General features: G+C 55.1%; 1 protein-coding gene across 2 annotated transcripts; it reads right to left on the bottom strand.

Annotated features, from left to right (window-relative positions):
* Positions 1–27860, bottom strand: THBS2 (thrombospondin 2). 2 transcript variants are annotated; one of them, XM_019717603.3, is made up of 22 exons: positions 27582–27860; positions 24927–24999; positions 22925–23481; positions 21762–21846; positions 18993–19195; positions 16965–17105; positions 16214–16310; positions 14550–14720; positions 14191–14367; positions 13280–13453; positions 12684–12811; positions 12454–12606; positions 11752–11970; positions 10408–10515; positions 9681–9840; positions 8307–8425; positions 7455–7689; positions 5566–5793; positions 4850–5121; positions 4220–4317; positions 3052–3191; positions 1–1635 (listed from the first exon to the last, which is right to left on the bottom strand). In XM_019717603.3, the coding sequence occupies exons 2-22, from the start codon at positions 24976–24978 to the stop codon at positions 1628–1630; spliced, it is 3525 nt and encodes a 1174-aa protein (XP_019573162.2). In that variant the 5' UTR covers positions 24979–24999; positions 27582–27860; the 3' UTR covers positions 1–1627. The 2 variants fall into 2 exon arrangements, with proteins under 2 accessions (XP_019573162.2, XP_019573161.2); XM_019717602.3 differs by having other exon boundaries at positions 27672–27859.

The raw sequence follows: 27860 nt of genomic DNA, 5'->3' as shown, positions 1-27860 counted from the left end.
GAAGCAACAAACACAACTTTATCAAATGAAACGTGAGCATTAAAATGAAGGCTGCGTATTCTATTTGACAACAAAATGAAATCACTATTAATAGGGAGGGAAGATTTGCTCACATCAGACAGACAAGACGAAATCCTCTGCTTAAACCCCTTATGTGGAGTGATAGTAATATTTCCTGCAGAAAGATCACATGACTTACGGCAAAATATAAATCAAACCTGTGTCTGTGACCATGTGACTGATGGGTGGGTCTGGCAAGACAGCACTGACTTTTCATCAACCAAGTTTTTAAAACCCTGTGTACAGCAAATACGTAACAATAAAAAGTGTGGGATTAAAGTCACAGGCAACAGCATATATTAAGGTTCCGTTATAAACTCTTCATTATTATTTATTCTCTTACATTTTATAGCATGCTTTGTCATGACAACATAAATTATAAAGCTTTATATTTTGACAAGAAGATATTTTGCTGTTACTGTATCTTTATATTATATGCTAGTTATGTGTATTTCTAGAAATTATACTACACGTGTTCCTTGGCATTTTTAAAATAAGTTATTGTTGAATGGAACTGCATTCTGTATTCATTTAATAAATATTAACACGATATTTATAACTGGAACCTTAATGAAACATGTCACCACATTAGGTGGAAGCCACTTCCCACACTTTCAAAGCCTAGACAGGGACTCAGATGCCAAAGTGTGTTTGCCGCCTCATCCATCTGCTTGTCTGGTCTCCAGGAGCAGACACTGGGAAAGAAGCTCAAGCACAGCTCTGGCGACCAGAATGCAGAATCAAGTGACAAGTGGCCAGGAGTTCTGTCAGCTCTACAACAGCACCAAACAGCACGTGTGGCCAACTGCAGTGACGGCACTTCGCTCTGCTAACCTATCACACGTGAGGCTTCACCAGGCCCACGTCTGAGCTACGTGGGAGCTGTTTAGCGGGGATATGCCTTCTCTGATAGAAATGCATCTCTGCTGAGGGGGAGGGTCTTCAGTGGACAAGGGGTGGGAGAGGGGTCCTCATTTATTCTCAGAATCGGTTTTAATGTTCCAAGTAGTTAAGGGACATCCTCCGTCACGTGACTGCTACCTCCTACCTCCTCCTGACTCTGACGTCACCTCTCCCTTGAGTTGACCTCACAGGATTGTGTGTTATAGAACAGCTGTGGCCCAAGACCAGGGACCACTGTGAGCAGTGGCAACAGTGTGGTGACATGTTCCTGCTTAACTTATGAGAATGGTCACGCACAATATTCCCTTCAACTCCATATACACATAAATACAATAAGTAATTACAATTTATATGTAAATGTCATTCTTTTTAAAGAAACAAGAAACAACGTCATGTCATGTCAATTGTCATTCCACATAAAATCTCATGTATCAGCAAACATTTTCCTGCAGTGTGTTGGATGTTCATCTCTGGGTCCCATTAAAATTTATCCTCTGAAGGCACTTGGGCTTGGGGTTGATGACAGGAGGTGAAGAACCACTGGAAGTTAAGTTCAAGGACAGGAGGTGCTGCTAGAGAGAGAGAAGCTGGAAGTACCAGGGTGGACTGAGGTGTCTAGGTAACAGCATCTACAGTACGTGGCTGGAAATGCAGCAAATCTTGTTTACACATCTGCAAAACAGTAAACAGAATTAGGATAATGGGGCCATGGGTTCAGTTTCATTGTTTTACATACAACCATTATAAAATAATTAAAATATTATTTTAATTGAAAAACAACAATGTGGTTGGATGGATGGATGGATGGATGGAGGGAGGGAGGAAGGAAGGAAGTTATGAAAGGTCACCTAACAGGGGGAAAAGAAAATTTCACCAGACATGAGAAGATAATTCAATGTTCTGTGTTCCCTGCATCTCTACCTGATGCATGATTTTCAATGTGTGACTTTTGAGAAACATATTTGAACTTGAATTACCTCATCTGCACAAGGGGGATATTTTCATGTCTACCAGAGGGTACGGAATTAGACCAGACAGGAGCCAAGTTCCCTTCCAGGTCTATGATGCTTTGACATAAAAAGATAACTAGGGGCCAGCCCAGTGGCTCAGGCGGTTAGAGCTCCATGCTCCTAACTCCGAAGGCTGCTGGTTCGATTCCCACATGGGCCAGTGGGCTCTCAACCACAAGGTTGCCAGTTCAATTCCTCGAGTCCCACAAGGGATGGTGGGCTCTGCCCCCTGCAACTAAGATTGAACACGGCACCTTGAGCTGAGCTGTTGCTGAGCTCCCAGATGGCTCAGTTGGTTGGAGCGTGTCCTCTCAACCACAAGGTTGCCGGTTTGACTCCCGCAAGGGATGGTGGCTGCACCCCCTGCAACTAGCAACGGCAACTGGACCTGGAGCTGAGCTGCACCCTCCACAACTAAGACTGAAAGAACAACTTGAAGCTGAACAGAACCCTCCACAACTAAGACTGAAAGAACAACTTGAAGCTGAACAACACCCTCCACAGCTAAGATTGAAAGGACAACAACTTGACTTGGAAAAAAAAAAAGTCCTGGAAGTACACACTGTTCCCCAATAAAGTCCTGTTCCCCTTCCCCAATAAAATCTTAAAAAAAAAAAAAAAGGTAACTAAAGAGAACCAACCTACCTACCTACTTTTCTTTCTTTCTTTTCCTTCCTTCCTTCCTTCCTTCCTTCCTTCCTTCCTTCCTTCCTTCCTCCCTCCCTTCCTTTCTTCCTTCCTTATTTCCTTTCATCCTTCCTTCCTTCCATTTTTTGCAAGGCTAACAATCTAAAATTTCATTACGGCCCTGAGCATCTAGAAAATGCAGGAAGCTACAGGGCAGAGTGCAGTGAAGATCGGTGGGGACTGAATAACTGGAAAGTGTCTGTGCTGCCAAAGGCATCCACAATATATAACAAACAAACCAAAAGCAACTTGAACTGACCAAACAAAACACCTGCCATGGATGGGCCACCAGCTTATTGCCCGAAAGTACAGCTTTTGTGAAGGGAAAGGAGCATGTGTGCCATCCCCATTCTGACTGCCAGCTGCCCCTGGATGCTGTTCCCACACTCACCTCTGCATTCATACTTGAGGTCCGAGAAATAGACCATTTCTTGAGAGAAGACAAACAGACCCAGACGCCCGCCAGCGTAGGTGTGGTCATAGATGGGTCCTGAGTCCGCCATGACCTGCTTCCCCTCGTGGACTAACACACTGTGGACAAGGAGAGGAGAAAGGAGAGAAGGTGACGCCTGTGAAGCCCGCTCACCGGCAGCAGGAGGTCAGCTTTCTCCTTGCAGTGCCACCAACAATGACACAGCCTCGTCCCCAAGCCCCCTTCCTCCTGTAACCCCACCCGTGTGGGGTTCACCACTGAATCCACCTGTGACAGCCAAAGAGCGACATTTTCTAGTCCCCTTCCATGCAGTCAGTATCCCTCCCTCGGGCTGGGCACCAGGCTCCCCACATGGTGTCCTCCATGTCATGGGCATGACAGCCATGTGCCCACCCTCCACCTGAGCTGCGTGATGGCCAGGGAGGGACTGCATGCCTGAGGATGCCCGCATAGGAGGGAACATGCACGCCAACAGGGGCGCTCCCCGTGGAAACGTCGCTCTGGCCACCAGTTAGCGCCCCGCTCAGACCTGCACGTGACCTGCCAGGACACACTACACACCCACTTATATCCCACTCTTATTAACTAAGTTTAATGTTGCAAGAAAACTTAAATTTAAATCGTCCATATATTTTTATCCAAAATCCATCACAAATGCTGTCATGCCAAGAGAACAAGATTCTGTCAGACTAATGACACTTGTGAGTTTTCTCCCAAGATGCATTTCAAAGTCAGCCATCCACATGTCAGAAACGACACGAACCTGTTCTCCACATGCAGCAGTCGCTATTGTGGCAAGAATGAGGTCATTTTAACAGCTGCCTACCCCCCATGCCTGGATCCATCGGGAGGACACGCTGTCATCCTCCAAGTTACTTTACTATGATGAGTTTGATTTTCTCCTCTTCAATAGTTTTGGTTTTGTTTTTTATAAACCAAGTGCTTTGCAATAGAAGATGCAGGGCAGAAGAGACAAGGCACTTAAAGCAGAAAAACCCCAAAAACATGCTAATAGACTTCACTCTGGCTTATCAGTCTGTTTGTGTTCAAACTGGCCATGCATGGCAAAGGCGTCCTCACGTGACAACCGCTTGTTAGAAATGTCGGTGGCCAGAGCTGCGCTCACCGTATGTAACCGGTCTTCGGCCTGTGGGTAAGGTGCCACCTGTATGCAGTGTAGTCTTTCCAGCCAATATTTTTGGGGTCGTGCCATAATGTGCGGACCTGAGGGAAAAGCATCACTCTTGAGAACGATTGGCACTGCAAGTCTTACCCAGTTTGACAACACCAAATGGGAAATGACAACATGACTGCAAATCAGCCCGGATGACTCATACATATAGTATAAACGCCGAGTGTTGATCAAAACCAGTGACAGGGAACAAGCAGCTCGGTGCCAAGGGCACAGGAACCAGAGCCAGACTCATGGGTTCCCATGCTGCATCCTCTGCTTGCTCAGCTTGCAACCTCGGGCGAATCCCAAAGCTTCTGCCATGCAGTTCTCCCTATCTCTACAAGAGGACAGAAACGTGTTCCATTTGCAAGGGGATCGCCTACTGTGTTTCTACAAGCACCCAGCCTGGCGTCTTTCATGGGGGACGGACTCAGGAAAAGATCGTCCCAAGCACTGTGACGAGTTACAGTTAATGAAGCCAAGCTGGGGGTATCTTCAGAAGGGCTGGGACTGCTGCCCTGAAAATGCCTGGCAGCTGCAAAGCCACATCAAAGGCACCGCCGCCCGCTCGCCTGGCCTCACCTGTCCCGCCGTGTTACCAGTGTGCCACAGAGCGTTCCTCAGGTGCTCGCCCGTCCCCGTGGTGGAGTTGACCACCTTGAGGGACACGCCTGAGTAGCCGTAGGCCCGGGTGGGCTGGTCTTCCCAGTAGGTCTGCGTCACCTGCTTCCACATGACCACGTAGAAGCGGCTGCTGGACTGGTAGCCGAAGACAAAGCCTGCATAGTCATCGTCCCGGTCGGTGTTGACGTAAAACGTGCCGCTGAAGTCCACAGACCCAAACTCATCGAAACCTGGATGCCAGACGGAACATTCAGCCGTAGGGTAAGTCCCAACCAGCCTTTACGGGACACCCAGGACACCGAACGCAGCTCAGTGGAAGGGCTGCTCGCCTCCTCCACCCACTCAGGCCCAGTTACTGCGGCATCAATGAAATGTACGGGATGGGATTTCAACTTTCTGGTCCTCATTGATCGACTTACTGCAGAGCTGTCCTGTATCATGTATGTTTATAGACCAAGTTCGTATGGTAAGATGGCTCCCTGAAAATGAAATTTCTGGGACGACGGTGAGCACACGTGCTCCCCCAAGTTCTGTCAAGCATATTTGGGCAGACGGTTTCACAGACCAAGGGAGGATGGGGGTTCCCAGGACACACCCGTGCCAGCCCCATGGCTTTAGAGAGCAGCCGCATGCTTGTGGGCACTGTGCACCAAGTGTGTGCTCTGAAGGCTCACCAACAGCGATGCCAGGGTCGGAGTTCGCCGTCTGCACCAGCTCCTTGCCCTGATGGCGGATCACCCAGTTGGGGTCGATTTGTGTGGTGCCCTTGGGATCCAGGTGCACCATCTGGAAGTTCCTGAAGTCGGTCTCACTGATGGCGCTGTTTTCAGGGCACACGTCATCGATGTCCAGGACACTGTCATTGTCAAAGTCGTCTTTGCAAGCATCTCCTCGCCCGTCACCTGTCACCAAGGGCAAGAGGAGAAACAAGAGAACAGAGGTGATGGCTTGCCATTGGCCGTTCTGTGTCTGAGAAAAGTTAGCACCTGATTCTCTGAAAACCCACGGGCAAGGGCCTTTCAGTGTTGGGTGGATTGATGCCTATAAGCTCTAGAACTCTTGGCTTCAATACTCAAGGAGTCCTGACTCTTCACAACACCGCTGACAAATACTGCAGGAAGCCTGCCGTCGTCACCGTCCCCTGGGAGCCATTTCCCACCGCGCTCTGAACTCACAACGGGGGTACTGAACCTGAGTGGCTGTCAAACAATCCAGAGGGACCTCCAGCTTTTCACCATGTTTTCAGAATGTGTATTTTTTCCTTTCGTACTCAGCCCTGCCTGTAGTCTATTTGGTGTTCCAAGCAGCACTCTTGCACTAGCGAGGATGCCCCCGAGGGAGACCTGGGCTCCCTTTTTTGGAAGCTTCTTGTCCGATTCTCCAGTGAGGTGGTGGGAGTGGTGGGAGGGGCTGGTACTGGGGGAGGTGCACACTGTGCCTTCATTCACAGCACCCCTTCCACGGAAATAATGACAACCCACAGCGGGCCACGGTTTACCAAACTAGCCCATTTGAGTGCCTAGCACCTTAGAAGGAGAAAAAGCTCTGACGTCCCCTCAGTCTGCCACTACATGTCCCTCTGTTCAGTGAGACACATTCCAGTTTCTTCACTCACGTGTAAGGAAATGAGACCACTGAGAGGCTGCTGTGTGTGTCGGCCTCTCCTCCCCAGGTCCCTTCCTGGGCAAACAGCCCAGCTCTCCCCGGGGACCACAGTCCTCTCCACGAGCTGAGAGGCTGTGGGGCTGACCACATCCTTCTCACGTCAAGACACACCGTGTCCTCTGAAGACCCCTCCTGCTGCTCGCCAGAGGCTCCCCAGGGCTGCCCTCGGATCAGCGCGGCTCATGGCTCCTTAGCCATGAGCTCACACACCCAGTGACGCGCTGTCCCCATGTGTGAAGGACGGTGCCCCCACTCGGTGCCTGCATTCAGCAGGCTCCACCTGGAAGCCACTCTGTCACGGCCGGGATCAGAAGCCAGAGGACAGGACGTCCAGAGGTGCACTGCCGACCTGCTGACTCCGGCAGGAAAGGCTGCTGCCACCCCGGGCGCCACCCCAGGCCCCAGCTCAGCGCGTCCACTGCCGGACACGGGTCTTTGCCACATTTCCCATTCCCGCCACTTGGTTTGCTTTGCCCTTAAAGAAATAAACCCTCTCTGTCCCCTCACTGTCATAACACACTGGGTCTCTCCTTCTTCCTGTCTGTCACTGGCGTTTCTTCATAAAGATCGCCAAGAGTTTTGAAAATTATGCAGAGACTGAGCGAGATCTCTGCTCACTGGGAGGCGGAGAAAACCGCTAGGCCCCGGGCCCCGCCCCGGCCCCGCCTCCGCCCCGGCCACGCCCCCGCCCTTCCCTGGCCCCGCCCCTACCCCGTCTCTGCCCCGGCCACGCCTCCGCCCCGGCCCCGCCTCCGCCCCGGCCACGCCTCCGCCATTCCCTGGCCCCGCCCCGACCCAGCCCCGCCTCCGCCCAGCCCCGCCTCCGCCCTGGGCCCCGCCCCCACCCCGGCCCCGCCTCCACCCTGGCCCAGACCCACCCCCGCTTTCAGTCACCTACCGTCTGAGTCCTCCTGGTCAGGGTTAAAGACCAGCCGGCAGTTGTCCCTGTCGTCAGCCACCCCATCATTGTCGTCGTCAGAGTCGCAGGCATCACCCTTGCCGTCGCCATCATGGTCCGCCTGGTTGGCGTTGGAAATGTAAGGACAGTTGTCCTGGTTGTTCTGGTGGCCGTCCTCATCGATGTCCTCATTGTTGTCACACTGGTCACCCACGAGGTCATTGTCCACGTCGGTCTGGAGAGAGAGCATAGGGACGGCAGCGTTGAGCATTCATCCAGGGGAATGGGCGCCGGACAGAAAGTCACCTGTGGACGTTTGGACTGTCCCACATGTGAGTGGCCGCTTCGCCGAGCAAAAGGTGCTCGCGGAGGCCACACCGCGGTCTGTACACGACAGGGCTGGGACTGGCATCTCCATCCCAGCGACCTCTCTACAGGGGCTTGCTTTACGTAGGGAAGACGGGACAGTACGAGCCCCCGATTCCTTAGACATCATCTGCAGTGGCATGTCCTGTGAACTGTATCACTATGTTCTGTTCTTGCTGCGTCTCCCAAAGACACATCTGGGAAAAAAGCAATTCCTCTGATTGTGTCAGGGAAAGACAGAGGCAACTATAAGGAGACACAGTCGCCCTTCAGACAGTGAGACGAAGGCCACTGCTCGCTTGGCCTTTCGCCACTGAGATGGAGTCCTGCTTAGAGCTGAGGTCAGTTAAAATTACTGCAAAGCCTATGTGGTCATGTCTTGGCAGAGCTAACAGAAAGCCAGAGAGACATACGTATCCATGGCCGATCAGGCCCCCCGAGCCCTCGTCCTGCTCAGACACACAGACCTGGCACCTCGCCCATTACCTGGTCGGGGTTATGCACCAGGGGGCAATTGTCACAGTGATCTCCCACGCCGTCGCCGTCGGTGTCTCTCTGGTCAGTATTGTAGACATAGGGACAATTGTCTCGCTCATTGAAGACATCTGCAGGCATCCCAAGGGAACACAGGGAAATGTGCTGAGTTTGGAACAGCACATCACCTTTCTTATCACATCAAATAACTTACAGCCAAGCTTTTATTAAAAGAAAATGATCTAAGAATGTGGTAAAATGGGAAAAGCGTTAGATCATGAAAGAACATGTGTCAGATTTCTCATTAACTTTAAATTCCGTTAGTTTAAACTGGAACCAGCTCATGGAGGTTTCTGGGTAATGCCACCCAAGGGGAGTTGTTGAATGTGTCATCACAGGGTCACTCTGAGCCTACTACGCTGAGTGTGTCCCCTAATATCCATTCAGAAGATATTCACCGAGCGCCTGGGCACTGCTTCACTGCGGGTTATTCAGCCCCGTCACCCATTCCCCACACTAGGGGAAAGGAACAAGGGCAGAGATCGATTGTGTTTTTAGGTGTGATACCCTGTTTTAAGAAACCTGAAAATAAATCATGAATTTCATCAAGATTAGAATCATGAAAAAACATGACTGAACCCTGGACCTCAGCGCCATGGCTGTCAGTGACCAGGCACACGTGGCAACATCACAAAGTAGGGAGTCAGGGAAAGTATGGAGGTGAGGCGGGGCATCTGGCTTGTCCTGGCCAGGTGGGTCTGGGGGGAGGGGCAGCCTGGGTCCAGGGCGGGTGAGAAAGGACCCTGAAGAAACGCAGGGCATTGGCACGTCACAGACACCGGGTGTGGAGGAGAAGCCCAGTGGCCAAAGCCCTAGGGGCCAGCATGCTGGCGGCTGTCCTGGGGGCACTGGGATCTCAGGTTAAAGGGGGGCCTATTGGGGCCGGAGGTTCCCGTCTGCGGGTACCTGGAACTTGGGAGAGCTTTGCAATGCATGACTCAGTGAATGGAGAGAAATAAGGGCCTGAACGCGTACATCCCAGGACAGAGGCAAATGCGGACATCAGACCTTTCTCAGAAGCAGCTGGGTGAGGAGAGAGGCCTGGGATGGGTGGTTCCTTAAGGAAGGTGCCACGCTGGGCCCCAGGGGCTGTGCCAAGAGCCGACCAGAGAAAGGAACATGACAAATCTGCACCTTCCCAAGGGCGGTCCCGAGGCTGGCCACCCCGTCCGCTGCCCTCGGAGAGGCCGGCTCCTGGGAATGCAGCATGAGCCACGTCATCTTACGTCAGGGACCAGATGAGGCTGAGCCTGCACAGGCAGCCCTGAGGGGGACACAGAGCCGCAGGCCCGCCTGACCATGACCTCAAACCCTCCTGTCACTGACCGTCCCCGTCGATGTCCACGGAGCACGCGTCACCCTCGCCGTTGTGGTCTGTGTCGATCTGGGCGGGGTTGTGCACGTACGGGCAGTTGTCACAGCGGTCCCCAACCTCGTCTTTGTCGTAGTCGAATTGACGGGGGTTGAAGAGAAGCTGGCAGTTGTCCTAGCAGGAAGCAGGGAGAGTGTGAGCACGCCCAGTGAGCCCCGCCGGACACCCAGCTCAATTCATTGTAAGTCACACAGGCACCTGCCCCGTCAGGACGCTCCTACAGCTGACATGACATTGCCTGCACCTCGTGGTGAAGATATGGAAATGTCAAGTGGATCCATCAATCAGCGGATCAGTGACAGTCAGAGGTGGTAAAGCTGTGAGTAAAAATGTATGTGCTGTGTCCTGCCGGTGCTGTATTGTGCACGGATGGCAGGTCGTTTGTTCTGCAGTCGCCTCAGGAAACGGCGACGCAAGTGTACCGGTCCTGCAGGCACAGTCCCGCCCATCCCAAGGTGGCAGACACGTCCCTGTTAGGCAATTAGCATGCACTAAACTATTAAAAATGATTCTAGCAGAGCACCCAGACGGCTGCACGTGCTACGTGGTCCACTTGCATTTGTAAACAACAGGCATGTGTATCAGTGACTGAATTTACTGCGGCAGGAGTGCTGCCCCCGACAATCTGCCCTTTCCAGCCCCAAAACCCAGAGCAGGGGCTCAGATGGCACAGCCTCTGACCTTCTCATCACTGACGCCGTCATTGTCATCGTCGCTGTCACAGGCATCGCCGACGCCGTCCTTGTCAAAGTCCTCTTGCCCGGAATTGGGCAAGAGGGGGCAGTTGTCCTGGAATCAGAGGAAGTGGCCAGTGACAAAGACGCCCCTAAGAGTCTGCGTTCTGGAAGGCAGGCAGTGAAGCCTGAGGATGGACTGAGACATCAGGCTCACACATCTGTCCCAACGGGGCGCAGGGAAGGAAGAGACGCACAGCAACGCCACAGGCACCTGCTTTCCTTTCGAGGGCAGCCCTGGAAATCACGTCACCACTCCCAGGGCACCGAGACAAAAGAAGTATGTCCCGAGCCCAGGATCCCTGAGTTGCCCAACAGGGAGGACACAGGAGAGAAAGGGACCGCTGCTGCCAGGGACACGGGCAGACACAGCCTCAGGGGCCCCTCCCTCCAGCTCCACACCAGCAGCCGGGGCTCCTGGACCTGTGACCTCGTCAGCAGGAGGGGCAGCGACCTGCTCAGAAACTGCGTCAGGCCCCACATCACCCCCGGCTCAGCTCTTCCTGGTAGGCAGGCCACTTGCCTCTCAGTCCAACTCAGTTAAAATTCAGACACCAACGGCGGGAGGGAGCTGTAAGTACCAGAAGCAGGAGACGGGAAAGCCGGTGTTCCAGGCACGGTGACACGGGCACCGCAGGGGCTGGCCGGGGGCCTCTGCATGCACTCGGCACGGCCCACGTCTCCTCAGAAGCTGGTACTGGGGCCACACGTGGGGCTCAGTTTCAACAGCAGCACATGAGGATGTGGGGACAGGCCCTGAGGACACCTTTGCAGCACATACATAAGGACCCTCTCAGTCCAAGTGTCACTGTTGCATCTAATTCTCCTCATAAATTACATGTATAGATGGGAATTGTGAAATGTCATTTTTGAAGTTATTAAATTCCTATATGAAATCGCAGAAAAACGAAAAACATCAGAGGTCCGTATAGCAGTCCTAGTGTCACACACAACACTGTCCATGCCACCATGGCCGGGTGGCCGCTGACCCCTAACGGACACCTGTCCACAGTCACATCAACGAGTACCCTTCCTGGGGACCTCCGGGCTGGGGACCTGGCGGGTTTCTATCACCCTGATGATAGAAGCCCATCACGGAAGCTGGCTGATGGCCCGGGGGACGCCACACCCAGGTCCCCTCATCCCCACGAGTGTGTGTATTGTCTCCAGAAAGGAAACCCATGTAGAGTGTAGGACGCAGCTGGGAACGGTCTGGGGCTCCCCACGCCACGCCAATCAACCACCTCCGCATGGCCACTGGCCCTGAATGGAGCTGCACACCTGTCCTCACCTTGACGCAGTGGTAGGTGGCATTGGTGGCACACACCAGGTTCTTGTTGGGCCAGCCGTCCAGGTCCGAGTCCTCCCCACAGATGAGCCCGTCGCCCGCGTAGCCCGTCTGGCACTCACACTTGTACATGGGGTCGCTGAAGTGGCCCAGGTAGATGCAGTCTGCGTGCTTGTGGCAGCTGTGGGTCTTGTCCTTGCATGGGTTCTCAGGCTCACACACCTAGGGATGCACGAAGGGCCGGTTAGGACGCATGCTGAGACCCAGCGTCTCGGGAGGGCCCCGGCAGGGCTGCAGGGTCCCCTCCCTAGGGCTGCTGCAGAGATGGCAGCTGCCGAGCCAGCCTCCAGAAGCTCCGGACTTCGTCCCTTCAGGAAGCGGTCTGAGGTCCCTCAGTGGCTCCACTGAAAGCTGCCCACACGCACCCGAGCCTGCAGGTGCCCATGATGCTGCCGACCCTGGTCCTCATGGGCCCGTCGCAGGGACACTCAGCTCCAGTTTTCTGTGCTAAGGCCTGTGTGTGGGGCCACCGCCCATGGGAGGGCTGGTGGCAGAGGCCCGGCCCCCAGCTGCCACAACAGGAAGCAGCTCCTGCAGTCTTCCCAGCGTGTGGCCCTTTCTCCTCTCCCCCATCCCATTTTCCCAGGTCCTGGCCAGACTGCATGAAAGCCTAAAAGCCTGACAGGAACACCAAGAGCAGCGCACCTGCTTTTCCGTCCTGGCCGCCTCCAGGCCCACGCTGAAGGGCTGGCTCCCTTTGTAGCGAGGTGGGCACGGCAGGCAGTGGAACCCAGGGTTGGTGTTGACGCAGCGGTTTGACTTGCTGGTCGAGAAGCAGACGTCGGTGACCACGGCACACTGTGGGGACACGCAGAGGTGAGCCTGTGCCCACCCCCACACATCCTGGGGCGCCCTCTCCCAGGTAAGGCACCCACCTCGTCCAGGTCCTCGCAGTGGGTGCCGTTGCCCAGGAAGCCCACCGGGCAGGAGCCGCAGGACCAGGACCCATCGGGGAAGCTGCTGCACTGGGCTCCGGGGAAGCAGGGGTTGGACAGGCAGCCATCTGCGGGGAGGGAACAGAGGGGTCAGGACAGCGGCCAGGAGCCGCCACTAAGCTCGCAGGGCAGGCACACGTGCGTGCTGTCAGACACCTGCTTCAGTGCAGTGAGGCGGAGCCAGCCAGGCTATGCCGGTGACGTGTGTGTGGTGTCACACTGCACAGCCACCTAACGCTGCCATCCCCGAGAACACACTGCGAGGTGGCGAAAACGCGGCAGTGGGCCTGTTTCAGTAACGACCGCTGTTACGTCCAGGGTTCCACACTGCACTGCGTGTCTGTCTTTACATGAAAATGCTGGCAGAACACAGCACGAATGTTAAAAGCAGGTACCGCTGTGTGCCCAGAACTGGTTTTTCTTTTCTGTGTTTTCTGTGTATTTTGAATTTTCAATCCGAACACAGAGCCAGCGGTCACGGCCATGCCACCCTGGCTGCAGCCTCAGGCAGTGGCACGTGCTGCGTGCACACCCACCGAGGGGGCAGCTTCTCCTGTTGCACATCTGATGCTCCGTGACGTCCCCCATGCAGGCCTTCCCTCCGTACTGGGGCTCGGGGCTGTTGCAGACACGCGTCCGCTCTCGGATCCCTCCAGCACAGGTGACCGTGCAGGCCGACCACGGGGACCAGGGGCTCCAGCGACCATCGACTGCAGGGAGAGAGAGGGGGCCGTGAAACAGGATGGCACTGCTGTGCTGGGGCTTGAGGGGGCGGAGCGGGGGAGGGAGGCGGTCTCCAACGTGGCAGGAAAGTGGGTAAGGAAACCCTTCCGTGACCTGAGACCTGAGGTGAGGTACATGCAGAACCCTGGCTGGTCGTTTTTACGTCTGGGACCAGTGGTCACACCACCTGTGTGTCCAGAGGCTGAGAACCGCTGACAGGGCTGCTGGCTGCTGGTGCACCTGTCACGTGCACGAGGCACTTGCTCTGAGTGGTAGTGTGATGGCAAGGTCCGTTTTCCATGGCCATCATTCAGCACACGTGCCACGGGCACCAGGAGTGGCAGGACCGGCCTGAACACCTGTTCTCCGAGCCTCGGCACAGCCCAGGACCCAGTGTGTTCTGCAGAGCTGCACTTGCTCGCCTGGACGCGGGGAGGCCGCCCCGAGATACCTCCTCTGGCACAGGCACTGCTCCCACAGTCCAGGTGCGCTCACAGGGTCCCCAGGGCTCTGCCTCTGGTCCCCTAACTGCTGGTTGGTCCTCGTGGAGCTGAGCTGACTCAGGCGGAGCCGTGCCCAGCGCAGGCGGTCTGCTCTGACACAGCCAGCCTCGAGGTCCGGCCTCTCCTCAGGCTCAGGCCCCGCCGGGCCTTCATGGGACTGAACAAGTGAGTGGCCCAGCTGCCTGCACGTGCCCACCCGGCTGTGCCTGGGCCCCACTCACTCGGGCAGGGGACGCCCTGGCAGCCTCTGGTCTCCCGGCCGCTGCCCTTGCAGCTCTTCCCCCCGAGCTGGGGCACCGGCGAGTTGCACAGCCGGATGCGCGTGATGTTGCCGCCTCCACAGGTGACGGAGCAGGATGACCAAGGCGACCAGTGGCTCCAGCCGCCGTCCTGCCGGACTAGCACATGGAAGAAAGCACAGGGTGTCAGCCGCTGGGCCAGAGGGAGGAGGGGGGCGCCAGGCAGCCAGCAGCCTCCCGGAAAGGGCAGTGGGCAGCCCATCCTCGTAAACCCAAATACCAAGAGCTGGGCGATGCAGACCCACCCACTCGGGGACGGCCGAGTGGCCTCAGACACTCACTGCGGTTGTCACATTTGCCCAGGCTGCATGCCCGTGTCTGGATGGACGGCCCCAAGCAGGTGTTGCTGGTGACGTCACACGATCGCCCTCTCTGCTGGGTGCCAGGCCCACAGGTGGCAGAGCACTCCGTCCACTCTGCCCACGGGGACCAGCCTTCCTCACTGTCCACTGCTGCAGAAGGGGACACAGGGGCCCCGTCAAGACTCCACCAGTGATGGGTGCAGGATGAAACCATGGCACACCACAGGACCCATGCCCTTGGGACGCTGGGTGTCAGCTTCCGAGGGAGGGGACGCCCTGGTGGTGGGCACTGGCCCCAAGGGCAAACAGCAGGAATTCCCGATGTCTGCGCCCAGGCGGGAGCTCAGGGGCTGCTCCCCAGGAGGGCCCTGTGCTGGACGCAGCTGGGCCTCAGTGGGAGGCGTGTGCGACGGCCCCAGATGCCACCGGGGGCCATGCCCCTGCTGGTGTCGGGAGTGCGGGTGGGGGGCCACGTCAGGGCTGCACGAGCTTTACTGCAGTTGTCAAGATTTCCATTTAACTTCCATTTGCTGATTTATACATGGTAACGAAACTTGCCCATTTTTGCTAGGAATTACAGGTCACTAAATTCAGTTTCAAATAATTTAAATTGGGACAAGTTACATAGAAAGCATTTCCCTGCGAGTGAGATTTTCACAGTTAATTAAATCAGTCCCTACATGAGAGAAAAGACTCTGACTTTAATGCAGGAGACTCTCTGGTAAATAGTAAAAGGTGCTGTACTGTCATGTTTGGATAATAAACAATGCTATTAATTTAATTCAATGATTAAACATCCCAGAAAGCAAGAAGAAAGAGAAGCGTGGCTGAGGAGACCTGTCCTGTGCCACTCTGCCTCAGTGCCGTGCCCCCCGTCCTAGGATCTAGGGGGGCTTCTCGGTGGCAGGGCCTGGGGCGCCCCAGCAGGGTCAGGCGCACTGCCAGGAGCTGACCACTGCCGGGAGCTGACCACTGCCGGGAGCTGACCACTGCCGGGAGCTGACCACTGCCGGGAGCTGACCTCCACCAGACTGAGCCGCAGCAGGTGAGTCAGTGCAGACGCCCTGAGCAAAGCTTTCGTGCCAGGTGGCTTCAGGATGCAGGAGCCTCAGCCGTGTGGGGACCTGAGGCTGTGGGCACGTGTCCTGCCCTCCCTGCATCAGTGTCTGATCCCAGGAGTGAATTTCTATGACTAGAACGCGTTGCTTGGATGATGAGCTCTGGCTTCCATTGGATTCTGCACTATCGTCCTTCCAAAGGGTGTGTGTGCAAGGCTCACGCTTCGTCCTAACACACGAGAGCACCAGCTGTGTCTGACTCACTGGTGTGTATTTTCTCGGGATGAATGTCAGGGCTGTGTGTGTGCCCCAGTGGCCCCCAGGGCTCAGCTCCCTCATTGAGAGGAGACGGGCCGGCCCGAGAACCCTGGCCCCCGAATCCAGGGCGGCCGGAGCTTCCGGGCGGTGCCCGGTGAGCAGTGAGTGGACAAGATGGAGTCCTGTGCTCTCCTGCGCGTCCCCTATGTGCTCTCACTGGTCTGAGCCTCAGCCTGTCTGATGAAACAAGGAAGGTTGAAGCAATAAGGACTAGGTGGCAGGGCTGCTGGGGACGGTGGTGGGGATGCTGGGGATGGTGGCACTTACAGTGGAAGCAGGAGGGACAGCATTCACCCTCCACCAGGGACGGGTTGGCGCAGGTCACAGGCGGGCAGGAGATTTGGTGGCAAACAGTTTTAAATTTCTACAAGAAAAGAAAGGCATTCATGGAACACTCATGTTAAAAAATAAAGCTTGGTACCAGGCTAACTAGGAAAGGGTCACCGGAATGTCCACGGCTCCCCACATCACAGAAAGCTGCTCCGACCACGTCTCCCCTTAGAGCCCAAGCTGCTCTCCGCGCCCTTTCCTCCTTCTGCCATCACTGAGCAATGAGAACACAACAGAGACCTTCTGGGCAGGAGGGGAGAAGGGACGGCCGGGGCCAACTGCTATTGTCTGATGTCTGAGGCCATCACCAATGGAGACCGAGTGACCGGAAATACAGAGAAGAAACAAGTGACTCATCTGCCATGTGGTGGGCAGTGACATGCCATCCCCAGGTCTCCGCTGAGTCTCACATCCCTCAAAGAACTGAATGGAACTAAACACAAACTAGAGGGATACCCGGCCAGCTCGGTCCCAGCTGTGACCACCTGGGTGACTCTGGCCGTGTCACTTCACCTCCCTGGATGTGGGTGTGTGTGCAAAGCACAGCGGCTCCTGCACTGGGGCTTCCCTACATTCCTTACGGTCAGCCATGGACCACACGGTCTCCTGGCAACCGCGACGTGCTGGAAGCTCGATGGCGGCTGAGGGACAATGACGCTCTGCAGGGAGCAGGGCTGCTGGGTCTCACCTTGCAGGTACACTTGGTACAGCTGTCCACCACCCAGGTTTCATTTTCCGCAAAGAAACGGCCGTCCTGCCAGCAAGCTGACACGTTCCTCGTCTTCGGGGGGCCACCGATGAGCTCCCACAGAAACTGGTTATCATTAGACTGGAAAATCGAGGTGGGGTGAGTTCAGACAAGAAACCACGCGTTCGGTCACTGCTCACGATGAGAACGTCCCTTCTCCCACTCAGCCCTGAAGTCCGCATCCACATGTGCCCTGAACGTTCGCTGCCTCTGCATGTTTGCTTAATGCAGCCCATCCCTGAGGTCGATCACGCATCAGGGAATGAAGCCGCCTGGTGGTGCTAGACGGTGGGACAGGGGGACCGCCCCCCGCCAGCCAACTGCGGCTGAAACTACACTTCCCTTCACGAGTTCATCCCACTGATAAACGACACAGACATGATCCTTGCTGTTTGTGGGGGAAGATACAAAGTTTTAAAAAAATCAAATACATGACAATTAGAAGGCTCATCCCCTAAACACATGTGCTGTTCACCTTCTCTCTCCCAGCTCCCGGCTCCTGCTCATGTTAAGTGGGTACATTTCCCCTGCTGTGTTTCCCTGAAAATAAGACCTAGCCGGACCATCGGCTCTAATGCGTCTCTTGGAGCAAAAATTAATATGACCTGGTCTTATTTTAATATAAGACCCGGAATATAATATAATATATAATATAACATAACATAATATAATACAATATAAAATACCAGGTCTTACATTAAAATAAGACCGGGTCTTATATTAATTTTTTCTCCAAAAGATGCATTAGAGCTGATGGTCCAGCTAGGTCTTATTTTCGTGGAAACATGGTAGTGGCGGCTTCTGATTTGGGGGTAACAAGCCCTCTGAGAATCGAGTGGAAGATACGGACCGTCTCTTGCACAAACCACTCAGAAACACACCCATCTGCTCTTCTGTGCAATTGCAGGGAGCTCACAAATTCCCTTAAGCCCTGAGTCCAGGTTAAGGAAACGTGTCCTAAAGCTCATCTCAGTCTGAGGGTGAGAAGCTGCGGCGCCTGAGGTCCCTGCCCCTCCCACCACTGTGTCCTGCGCTGGCTGCAAGACCACCAGGGACTGCCACGGCCATGCCAGCCAGGCCGAGGCAGCCCAGTGGGGGGCATGCCACCTGATCACCTGTCAGGAGGAAGCTTCTGGCCCGTATGAAGGTCATCCCCAAAGCAGAGATCGCTGCTATCAGACCTGAGGATTTGGGAGTCCCTTCTCCCCCGCAGACACGGGCACCCCACAGGGGTCATTGAGCACTGGGCACAGACCGGCACTGCCCTCACTCCTGTCCCCATCCCTGCCTCAGTGCCATGCACATGGTGGAACCACAAGCTGCAGTCACTTCCTACATGGAGGTTGCAGGAAAACACAGCTGGAGGACGTCCATATTGTTGGAAACCTCTCTCTAAACTTTCAATCACAAGTTCTACAGCCTTTGAGACGCTGTTCTCTCGGCCCTGACGTGCTGTGAAGATGAAATCACACGTGGCTGTGGTCATGTCACACCTTTAGGGACAGGCCAGGCCACTGTGGCTCTCCGTCACCACACTTCAGCCTCTAGATAGAAGCATCTCCCTCTGTGTGTATGACCCTGACTTACTGCAGAGACGAATGTCCCCAAGCTGAGAACCCGTTTTGGAGACAGTGTCACCATGACCACGTCTGTCACTCTGAATCCCTCCTCTGTGTACCCACCCTGCACTTTGAACAAATGTCCTGAAGACCTGCCATGGCCATCCTGCCACATGTCGCAGACCAACCAGGGGTTGGCGAGGTGGGATGCGAGTTGGGGGGTTGGGATGCGAGTTGGGGGGTTGGGATGCGAGTTGGGGGGGGGATGCGAGTTGGGGGGGGCGCGAGTTGGGGGGGGTGGGACGCAAGTTGGGGGGGATGCGAGTTGGGGGGTGGGACGCGAGTTGGGGGGTGGGACGCGAGTTGGGGGGTGGGACGCGTGTGTGGGCCACCTCGGCCTGGCACCCACCACTTTCCTCAGGTTGTCATGCAGTTGGTTGACGATGACACGCAGCCCCGACAGCTCGCTGACCATGCTGCCCAGCTCCTCACAGGAGCGCTCGCACACGCCTGGCCTCTGCTCTGCGCCCTGGCCCACATGCCCGGTGACGACGGTGACAGGCGGGCTGAGGTGCAGGGTGTCCGTGTCTTCACTGATGGCGTTGGCTTCAGCTGAGGGGAAGCAGAGGGCAGCAATCAGACGTCGCCCCTGGGCACAGCCCGGCCATGCCCGTTGCCCAAAGGGCAGGCGGGTCTGCTGTGTCCTTGCTGTGGCAGGCTTGTCCCTCGCACAAGGAGCCACAGAGACAACTGGGTCCTGTGTGTTTAGCAGGGGCTCTTCCCCACTCATGGCCCCACTAAGTCAGCGTTCAGGGCCAACAGAGCTGTGGCCTAGGAGCAGGCGCATGTGGCGGCCCGGGCAGCACGTCCCTCGTCCCGCGTCCCTCGTCTGTCCCTCGGGGCCCCAGCAGCTGCTTCCTGTGCAAAGGGAGCAGAGGAGAACACCCCCTTTCCTGGCAGCTCCTGCCCTCCCCCAAATGCTTTCCAAGCCTGAGTTCTGACAGCACCTCTCAACTCTGCATCCGTCTCATTTTCCACCTGAAACACCTTTGCTTTCGTCTGCTTGTTCTGCATAAGCCCAATTCAGATGTCCACATGCTAAATAAGTGATTCTGTCCCGACTCCACCTTCCTTTTCCCTGACACTCTCGTCACGTGTCTGCCGTGACCCTGGAGGGAAAGGCAGACTCCCTCCCACAGGGTCCCAACCCAGAGACTCTCTTCTCAGCCCTGGAAATAGCAGTTGCTCTGAGGTCCTCGTCCCCAGGGCTTGTGTGTCTATGACACAAAACACAAACCAATCTGAGCAAGTGCCGAAGCACGGCCACCCTCAGATGGTGCTGGCTTAGGTGTGGCTGTGCCCAGGCCCGGGCATCTCTGCAGCCACAGCCCAGCCTAGCGTCCACTCTGCAGTGGCGTCACGTTTCAAATGCTTCATTTCTGTCACATTCCAAGGTTGACCCGTGACTTGTAAATGTGCAATTGTGTCTGCCGGGCTGTTATTGAGCTGCTAGTACTTGGTTATAAATCTTTGTCACACGTCTCTCTGATCCGGGGGCTTGCTCACACCCACTAGACCTATCACCTCACAAAACCATAAAACTCACACCTACTGGTAACCGTAGAGACTGAAGCTAATGCTGCCGTCCGCGAGACACCGGGACGTCAGTGCCTGGTTTAGGATGGGCCTGCACCCCACCCCCACCGGACAGGTACTGTCACTGTGGCACCAGCGCCCCCAGGGAAGGCACAGTGGGGGCTGGGGTTGGGGCTCGCGTTAGAGCAACTGCCATTCTCCTTCCTTCGAGGGTGAAACGTCTCCCTGTCCTTTCCTTTGTCACAGTGACATGCCGCCTACCAGAGAGGACGGCTCGAATGAGGGTCAGCTTTCATTTCCATCCAGCAAGGCTGTCTTCCGTCAGGGACCCCACAAGCCGTCCCCTCCGTTCTGTGTCCTCGGGAGCCTGCCTGGCGGAGTTAGTGTCGGGTCTTAGCCGCACCAGGACTTTTGCTTCTTTAATGACCCCACCCCCGAAAAAGAGGACGAATGTTGGCATGTTAGCCAGAGCTGGACACACAGGAGGAGGTTTGGTCGTGAGCCGCAGGGACCCGGCCCACGAGAGTTCGGAATTGAGAATAAGTGTCACAGGAGGCAGTAAAAACCTCTCTTCCCTCCAGTCTGGCCAAAAATCACCAGTTTGCTTCCTTGTCACCCTGCCTGGTACTTCAACATCTGAGAACTGTCCAGGGGGACAGGTGGGTGGCCTTAGACTGAAAGACACCTCAGTCATCACTCTGGGCCGAGCGGAGCCGAGGGGCTGGACACCTGCCCAGTATGTCTGCAGTCTGGACGTTTCCATCCAGAAAGAACAACTTATATTTGTCATGACTTAGGATTGACATGAAGACGTGAGCTTAATGAGAATGAGGCACGTAGCAGATAAGAGACTTTTCTTTGGGGCCTGTCAGACCGGGTGGGTAGCAGCTTGGCTGCTCGCAGGTGGTTACACCTGCAATTAATGGGACCTCCCTGCACCTCAGCTCCTTTCTCTCTCAGATGAGCAAAGACAAGCACCCAAGTCATACAGGTATTTAGAAGATCAAAGGACATTTGAAGAACCCGGCCACTAAATCAACTAAATTCTCACGAAAAAGTTGCCAAATTCTCACTGGACGTGAATTTAAAATGTAACTAACAGACCATGTGGGATCCCGTAGCTCTCATAACAGGTCTGCATCCACACTACAGATGGGGCAAGAAAACGTCCATAAACAAGCTTGACGGACGTGTGGGGTGTCAGCTTATTAAGAAGACGGATGTGTGGAGTGTTCACACAGTAATAGACTAGAAAATTGGCATGTATTTAAAAACATGAGAAAATGCCAGTGATTTGGTTTTGGGCTTGTAAATGGATTTATTTGGATTAAAATTTATTCAAAATTAATCCTTCAACACATTTATCATTTTGAGATATCAACATGTTTAAATTGACGTGCCAACTCACTCACAGACAATGGTGGCGCTTGATTCAAATATTTCTATTTAAATCCCCACAGCCCACATTCTCACACACACACACACACACGCACACACATGCACACACATGCACAAACCCATAGCAGAAATCTATCCAAAATAGGAAATGAACCAGGAAAAACGTCATTCAAAACACACCTACCTCCCTGGTTTTGCTGGCAACCTAACTTGCTTAGAACGTCTTCCACAGCATTTTCAAAAACTAAGTAGACATTCTGAAGCAAGCCCTGTAAAGAGACACGAGGAGAGAATCAGAGCGATGGGTCGACATCTAACGTTTGATGCCAAGCTCAGTGACATTTTAAAGATACAAGATGTAATATTGAAATGGTGGCAACGACTTCTGCTACGGTTTTATACTCAGTAGGCTTGAAATCTCTTTAAAATGGCTTGTCCTGTACATGTCGTTTCTGAGACGTTCTTAGGCATGACACAGACATAAGAAGCAAGTGCTGCACACAGAAGAATGAGGGTGGCCCCAAAAGAGGGTAAATCTGCCCCCTGAACACTCAGGTGGGCATTCTAGGCTGTGCTTTCCTCGCAGGGGACCCTGGTCGTTGCCAGTGTTCTGGCATTTGGGCCCAGGTCTTGGAAACACGCATTGGTCCAACCCTAGATGCAGACAACAGGCTGAAAGAGCATGAGTGCAGTGCTGGTCACAGCGGGCCGCTCGCCAGCATCTGTGGCCACCGGAGCCTCCTGGGAGCCCTCAGAGATTAATCCGATAACAAGTCAGATATCTCCAGGCCTTTTATGCAAGTAAAACATATGCTTATTTCCAAAGATTACCCACATATCTGGGAGAGAACGCTGTATCCACACTCCATTGTAGTTTCTTAACGCGTGTGGTTTTAGAAAGAGCCTCCTCCAGAAAATATTTTAATAAGGTGAAGATGGAACTATTCCCTCCTAAATCAATAGCCTTTCCTTAGAAATAGCATCGTTCGTTTGTTCTCCCATCACCTCAATAAGAAGCCGGAGTCTGGGAGTGGGTTCTGGTCCTAAGTCAGCCTGGGGTTGCAGAAACGTCAGAATGGGGTTCACACCCGATCATCAAATTGACCTTCACTCTGGTAATGGGTGACTGTTTGTGCAGGTGAGAAGGTGCCCCTGTGACAACTCGCTCTGCCTGTTCCCGGTTTAGAAAATGTGTGCTGCGTGTGCACGTGTGTGTGCACGTGCCCTGTGACATCGGCGGTGCCAGTGGCTGTGTGTGCAGCCCCCCGCGGGACGCCCCGTCGCCCCGCCGTCCGGAGGCTCCTTCCCAGGCCTTGCCGGTGTCCCCGGTGTCCCTGGCCTACGCACCCGGAAGTGACTCTCGCGAACAGAGCCCTTGGCCACGTACATCCGGCTCTTCTCCGTGTCCAGCTGCTCATAGAAGGGCTCGTCCAGAGTGAAGCTGTCGATCAGGTCGCAGCCCACGTACAAGCTGAAGGTGTCGCCTGTCACCTGCACGGTGACATTCTTCCACTGGGCGTCAGCCAGACCCACGTCCTCCAGGGACACGACGTGCTGGGCGCCGTCCACCCAGTAGGTGAGGTCCAGCGTGTCGGCCGGGCCGTTGGACACGATCTCGAACTGCCTGCGGGCGGCGCCGGGGCCGTCCAGGGCCAGCAGCGTGCCCCGCGACCCGCGGTCCTGCTTGAGGCTGGCCGTCAGGAAGAAGCCCTCCTTGGCCCGCATGGCCCGGGCGATGCGGCTGAGCGCGGCGGCGCCCACGGGCGGGATGTAGTCGAAGCGCAGGAAGCGGTAGGCGGGGGCGCGCGGGTCGGGCCCGCGGAACTGCTTGGCCCCGATGGTCCTCCGGTTTATGTTGCTGATGCCGAACAGGTCGAAGGCGGTGTCCTCGCCCGGGTCGCCGGCTGCGTGGGGAGAGAGCAGAGCAGGGCGGCGCAGGTGCAGTCCCCGCAAACGTGACTCTTGCGCTGGTGGGTTAGTGAGGCCGCCCCGCAGCCCACCGCCCCCTTCCCCGCAGCTGGGGCGCCGCAATATCCTGGGTGAACACGCCATCCTCTCCCCGCAGGCTGCAACCCCTGGTGTGGGCCCCAAAACAGCGGCTGCTACAATGTAACCAACCAGGTAACCAACTGCGCCGCCCTGCGCTGAGTCAGGTCCGCTGACCCTTCCCACCGCGAGACTCCGGGCAGGAAGCAGGGCCCTGAGTGACCTCCCGCCACCCGTCCCAGATCCGGTCCCCGAGCAGGACTCTGAGCTGCTGCTCAGGCCTGTCCTTCCACCCCAGACCGGGGCTTACGAGTGACCCTGTCTCCACCATTCAACTGCCAGAAAAAAAATTCGTGGAAAAGAAGTGCATCTTAGCCTTGGTAGCCTTGCGTTTTCAGAAAGTAGCTGAATTGCACGCTGCTTTCTTATTGAGACCTTCGGAGTTAAGCAAATCGTGTCGCTATATTTCATTTTGTAGGAACACATTCTCCCACTTGTAACAGAGACACTACAGGCAAGGCCCTGGAATGGTGATGGGTTTCGAGCCTATAAGTGAATGGCTTTAAGTCACCATCTAAACTGCTGGGGACAAAAGTGATCAGACCTCACCAAAATCATAACCGTTTCACTAATGTAAGATAATTTACTGAACAGAAAGTTTAAACAAAGCACAACCTTTCATCCAATATTTAGCAAAATAAAACATTATGACACATAGTGTTGCTGTGGGAAGTCTGAACGCCACCACCTTCGACAGAGCCATTTGGCAATGGACCCCAAATCCTTAAAATAATGACAACCTTTGACTCAGCAATTTTGCTTTTGGAACTCATCCTGACGATCTCGTCAGAGATGCTAGTGAAGATCTAGTTACAGGCATATTCCTTTGGCATCATCTACACTATGAAAATAAAGTAATAACGTAAGTGGGAATTGGCCTAGAAAAGTAGAGCTTCTCTTCTGATGGACTATTGTATGGTCGTTAAACATCATGCTATAAAAGAATAAACACATGGGGAAATATTGATGCTATATTTTTAAGTAGGAAAAAAGTGGAAAGAAACAAAGTTATAAAATACCCAATACTTCCAGTGCTGGAGATACAGCATGTAGAAAAAAGGCCAAAATGTGCCCGGAAAAATGTGGTGTCTCTAGGTGGGAAGGTATTTTTCTCTAATACCTGGATTTTCTAAAAGAAATCATTTCCTGTTACATAGACTCAGATATAAACAAATATTTGTTTAAAACAAGTTAAGGGGGGGCTCAGAGGTGAGAACCTCCAGCCACCAACATCACCTTGGCCCCTCATCCTTCATGCGACCCACACCCCAAAGCCAGGTGGCCGGAGGCCTTGTCCACTCACCATGAGCGCCACAGGAGGCCACCAGGACCTGCAGGACCAGCAACCAGAGCATCCCGCCTCTCAGCCCCGACCCCTGGGAACAAGGTGGAGACTGTCAGTCACGAGGACACTGCAGCTCCAGTGGAGACTGGAGCTTTTACTCACACGACCGTTTAAAAGCATTTGTATATAAAGCTGTAACAGATGGGTTTGGGGGAAATAAAAGCTGCATAAGCAATGCGCTTTTCAAATGGGACGTTTCTAACTATTTTTTAATACTTTCTACGAATATTTGTTGACGACCTCTGTGCCAATCACACGCTAAATGTTCATGTGACTGGCCCCTCAGCATGACCCAGGAGGTAATTCTGTCCTTATCATCTCCACTTTGCGGGGGGCAAGTGGGGGACTGCAGAGGTCACAGCTCTCCCCAAGCAAAGCTGAGGAGAAGTGTGGCACGACCTGAACCCAGGTAGCTGGAATGTAGAGAAACACCAGTGTTGAAACTAACCTGGGGAGGCTTTTTGTGTGTAAATAGCCAAGAAAAGAAGAAGTTGTGCATAACGTAACTAAATAGAACAAGAAGGACATGTACGTGAGAGAAATGAATTTCGTTTGGTTCCATTGTATTTAGATGTCATCTTCACTCAGCTGGGCTCCTCCGCAGGCCTGCTTTCCGTTCTGGGGAAAGCAGTTGGCTGCCTCAGCACAGGCTAGACCCAGCCAGCAGACCTGGCCGGCAGCTGCTCACGGCTCTAGGCAGCTGCTCACGGCTAACCACTGTGGGGCCAGAGCCTTCCTGGGGTCTCAGCTTCCTCAGCCCCACTGAGCATGTGGGTAGCCAGCTCCCTGCCACGTGCTGTCCCCAGCCCTGATTCCTGCCCCATTTAGGAGATCACAGTTCGTGAGGGTCTCAGTGCGGAAGAAGCGCAAGGACTCTGCCTCTGCAGAAGTATCTGGTAGTCCACATCCTGTGACTGTGTGTATATTCAGTTATACTTGACATTCAGTGTTGTTCAGCTTCAGGTGTGTACATGGCAGTGGTCAGGAATTATAATAGCTACGTATATACGGTGTCGAGGGGTAGATTGGGGGTGGGGGTTATCACTTTGTGAGGGGTATAAATGTCTAACTATTACATTGTTTTATACTCCTGAAACTAATTAAAAAGAAGTATTTGGTAAACTGGAAAAGTCGCCTTCCCCGGGGAGAGACACCCCCCAGAGGAAGAGAAGGGCAGTGCAGGCCCCCTGGCTTCCGTAGGGTCCAGACGCCGCTGTGCAGTCTGCCCCCAATCAATCCAGCACTTGGCTGTTTTCTGGGCAGCCCAGGGAGCCCCAGGCCCGCGGGACTCGAGGCTGCCCTCCGGGGGCAGCCTCTGTGCAGCCTCAGGCACCCGTCGAACCTCTCTGTGCTGGTCTCCCCATCTGCAGAGTGGAAAGTACTGGTTTAAGTACCTCCCTCAGGGGCATTATGAGGAGTAACTCGAGCCGGTTAGTACCGGTAGGTGGAGGGCTTATCAGCACAGCCAGTGCACACACTGGGCCGGGCTCCCCCTCTGGAGTGCCTCCCCCGTGACTGCAGTGTCCTGGCAGTGACAGCAGTGTGGATGGTAACAGGAGCCTTCAAAGGGTTAAGGTACATGAGGGGACACGTGTCAGGTACTTACAATGCCTGGCACTCAGGGAGCAGTGGGCAAGCACCTCTGGGTCCCTTTCCCTGCGTCTGTCCCCTATGGGCAGCAGGACGGCTGGCTCTGGCCAAGGCGGGCTCCATCCACACTACAAGTTTGACCTTTCTGGGTGCCCAGCACCCTCAGTCGGCTTACACAGAGTAAATGAGCTCTGTTCTGACCAAAGCAAACCGTCTGGCTCCACAGGCAGAAGCGTCACAGAGCATCAGTGCTCTGCCACTCGCCCAGCGAGCCTGAGGGTCCCATCTAATCTCACGGGACGATGACGACCAAGAAGAAACGGCAGAACCAAGAGTCCCGGGATGGTGGGCACAGCCTCAGCACACCCGCCTGTCAGACTGCAGCCCTTCTCAGGTGTCGTGTCACACAGCACACTCCGGCACCGTAGGCTACTGTCACACAGCGACAGCAGCACGTATGGCTGTTCCCTCAAAGGAGATATTTCCAAAGACTGAACCGCAGGATGTCTGAGAACTTCTAGTCATACTCACAGCAAAAACAACTTTCCCTCCACCAAGTGACATGACTGAAGGCGGTGCTGCTCCCACTGCCCCCCCCCCCCCCCCCCCCCGGGACCCAGACAAAGCAGCCCCTTAACTGCCAGGTGGGCTTCCAAGGACAATCCCCCACCGGTGCGGGCAGCGGCTCCAGGCAGCCGGAGGCTCTGCACGGACCTGCTACTTCTATGCACTAAGCACATACAGAAGCGCCCCCGGCTCCTAGGACGGTGACGGCGGCGTCTCCACCGTCGCGATCCGCTCACACCCTCCGGAGCGGTGTCTCTAGTTCCCTTCTCACGGCCCCTCAGTCACAAACCTCGGTGTGTAAACTGTTGACGCTGCAGTGGGCACGGCCCGGGCAGGTCCCGGGAAACCACAGGGACCCTCGGCCACGCGGGCGCCAGGGGCGCTCCGCACACACCGACGCTGCAGCCCGCGGCGCGGGACGGTCGCTGACAGGTGTCCCCACCTCCAGTTACGAACCTACACTCGCGTCTCCCCGCTGCTGGAAATCAGATCGGCCGCTCCCACGAGCTACACTGGGAAGGGAGGTGCCCTTTGCAAAGCCCTTACCGCACGTGAGAAGCTGGGCGATCGCCGCGGGCAGGAGGCACCGGACCTCGGACGGAGCGCGCGGGCGGGGCGGGCGCACTGGCCGCGCGGGCTTTATAGGCGCCGGCGGCGGGCGGCCCGTCGGTCACGCCCCCAGCGCGCGGCGCGGTCCCTCCGCGGGTGACACAGCCCCCGCCGTCCCGCACTCGC

The sequence above is a fragment of the Rhinolophus sinicus genome, chromosome 2, assembly GCF_057876585.1.
Source record: "Rhinolophus sinicus isolate RSI-liver-muscle chromosome 2, RSI-T2T, whole genome shotgun sequence".
NCBI classification, from domain to species: Eukaryota; Metazoa; Chordata; class Mammalia; order Chiroptera; family Rhinolophidae; genus Rhinolophus; species Rhinolophus sinicus.
This window is presented reverse-complemented; position numbering and strand designations above follow the sequence as displayed.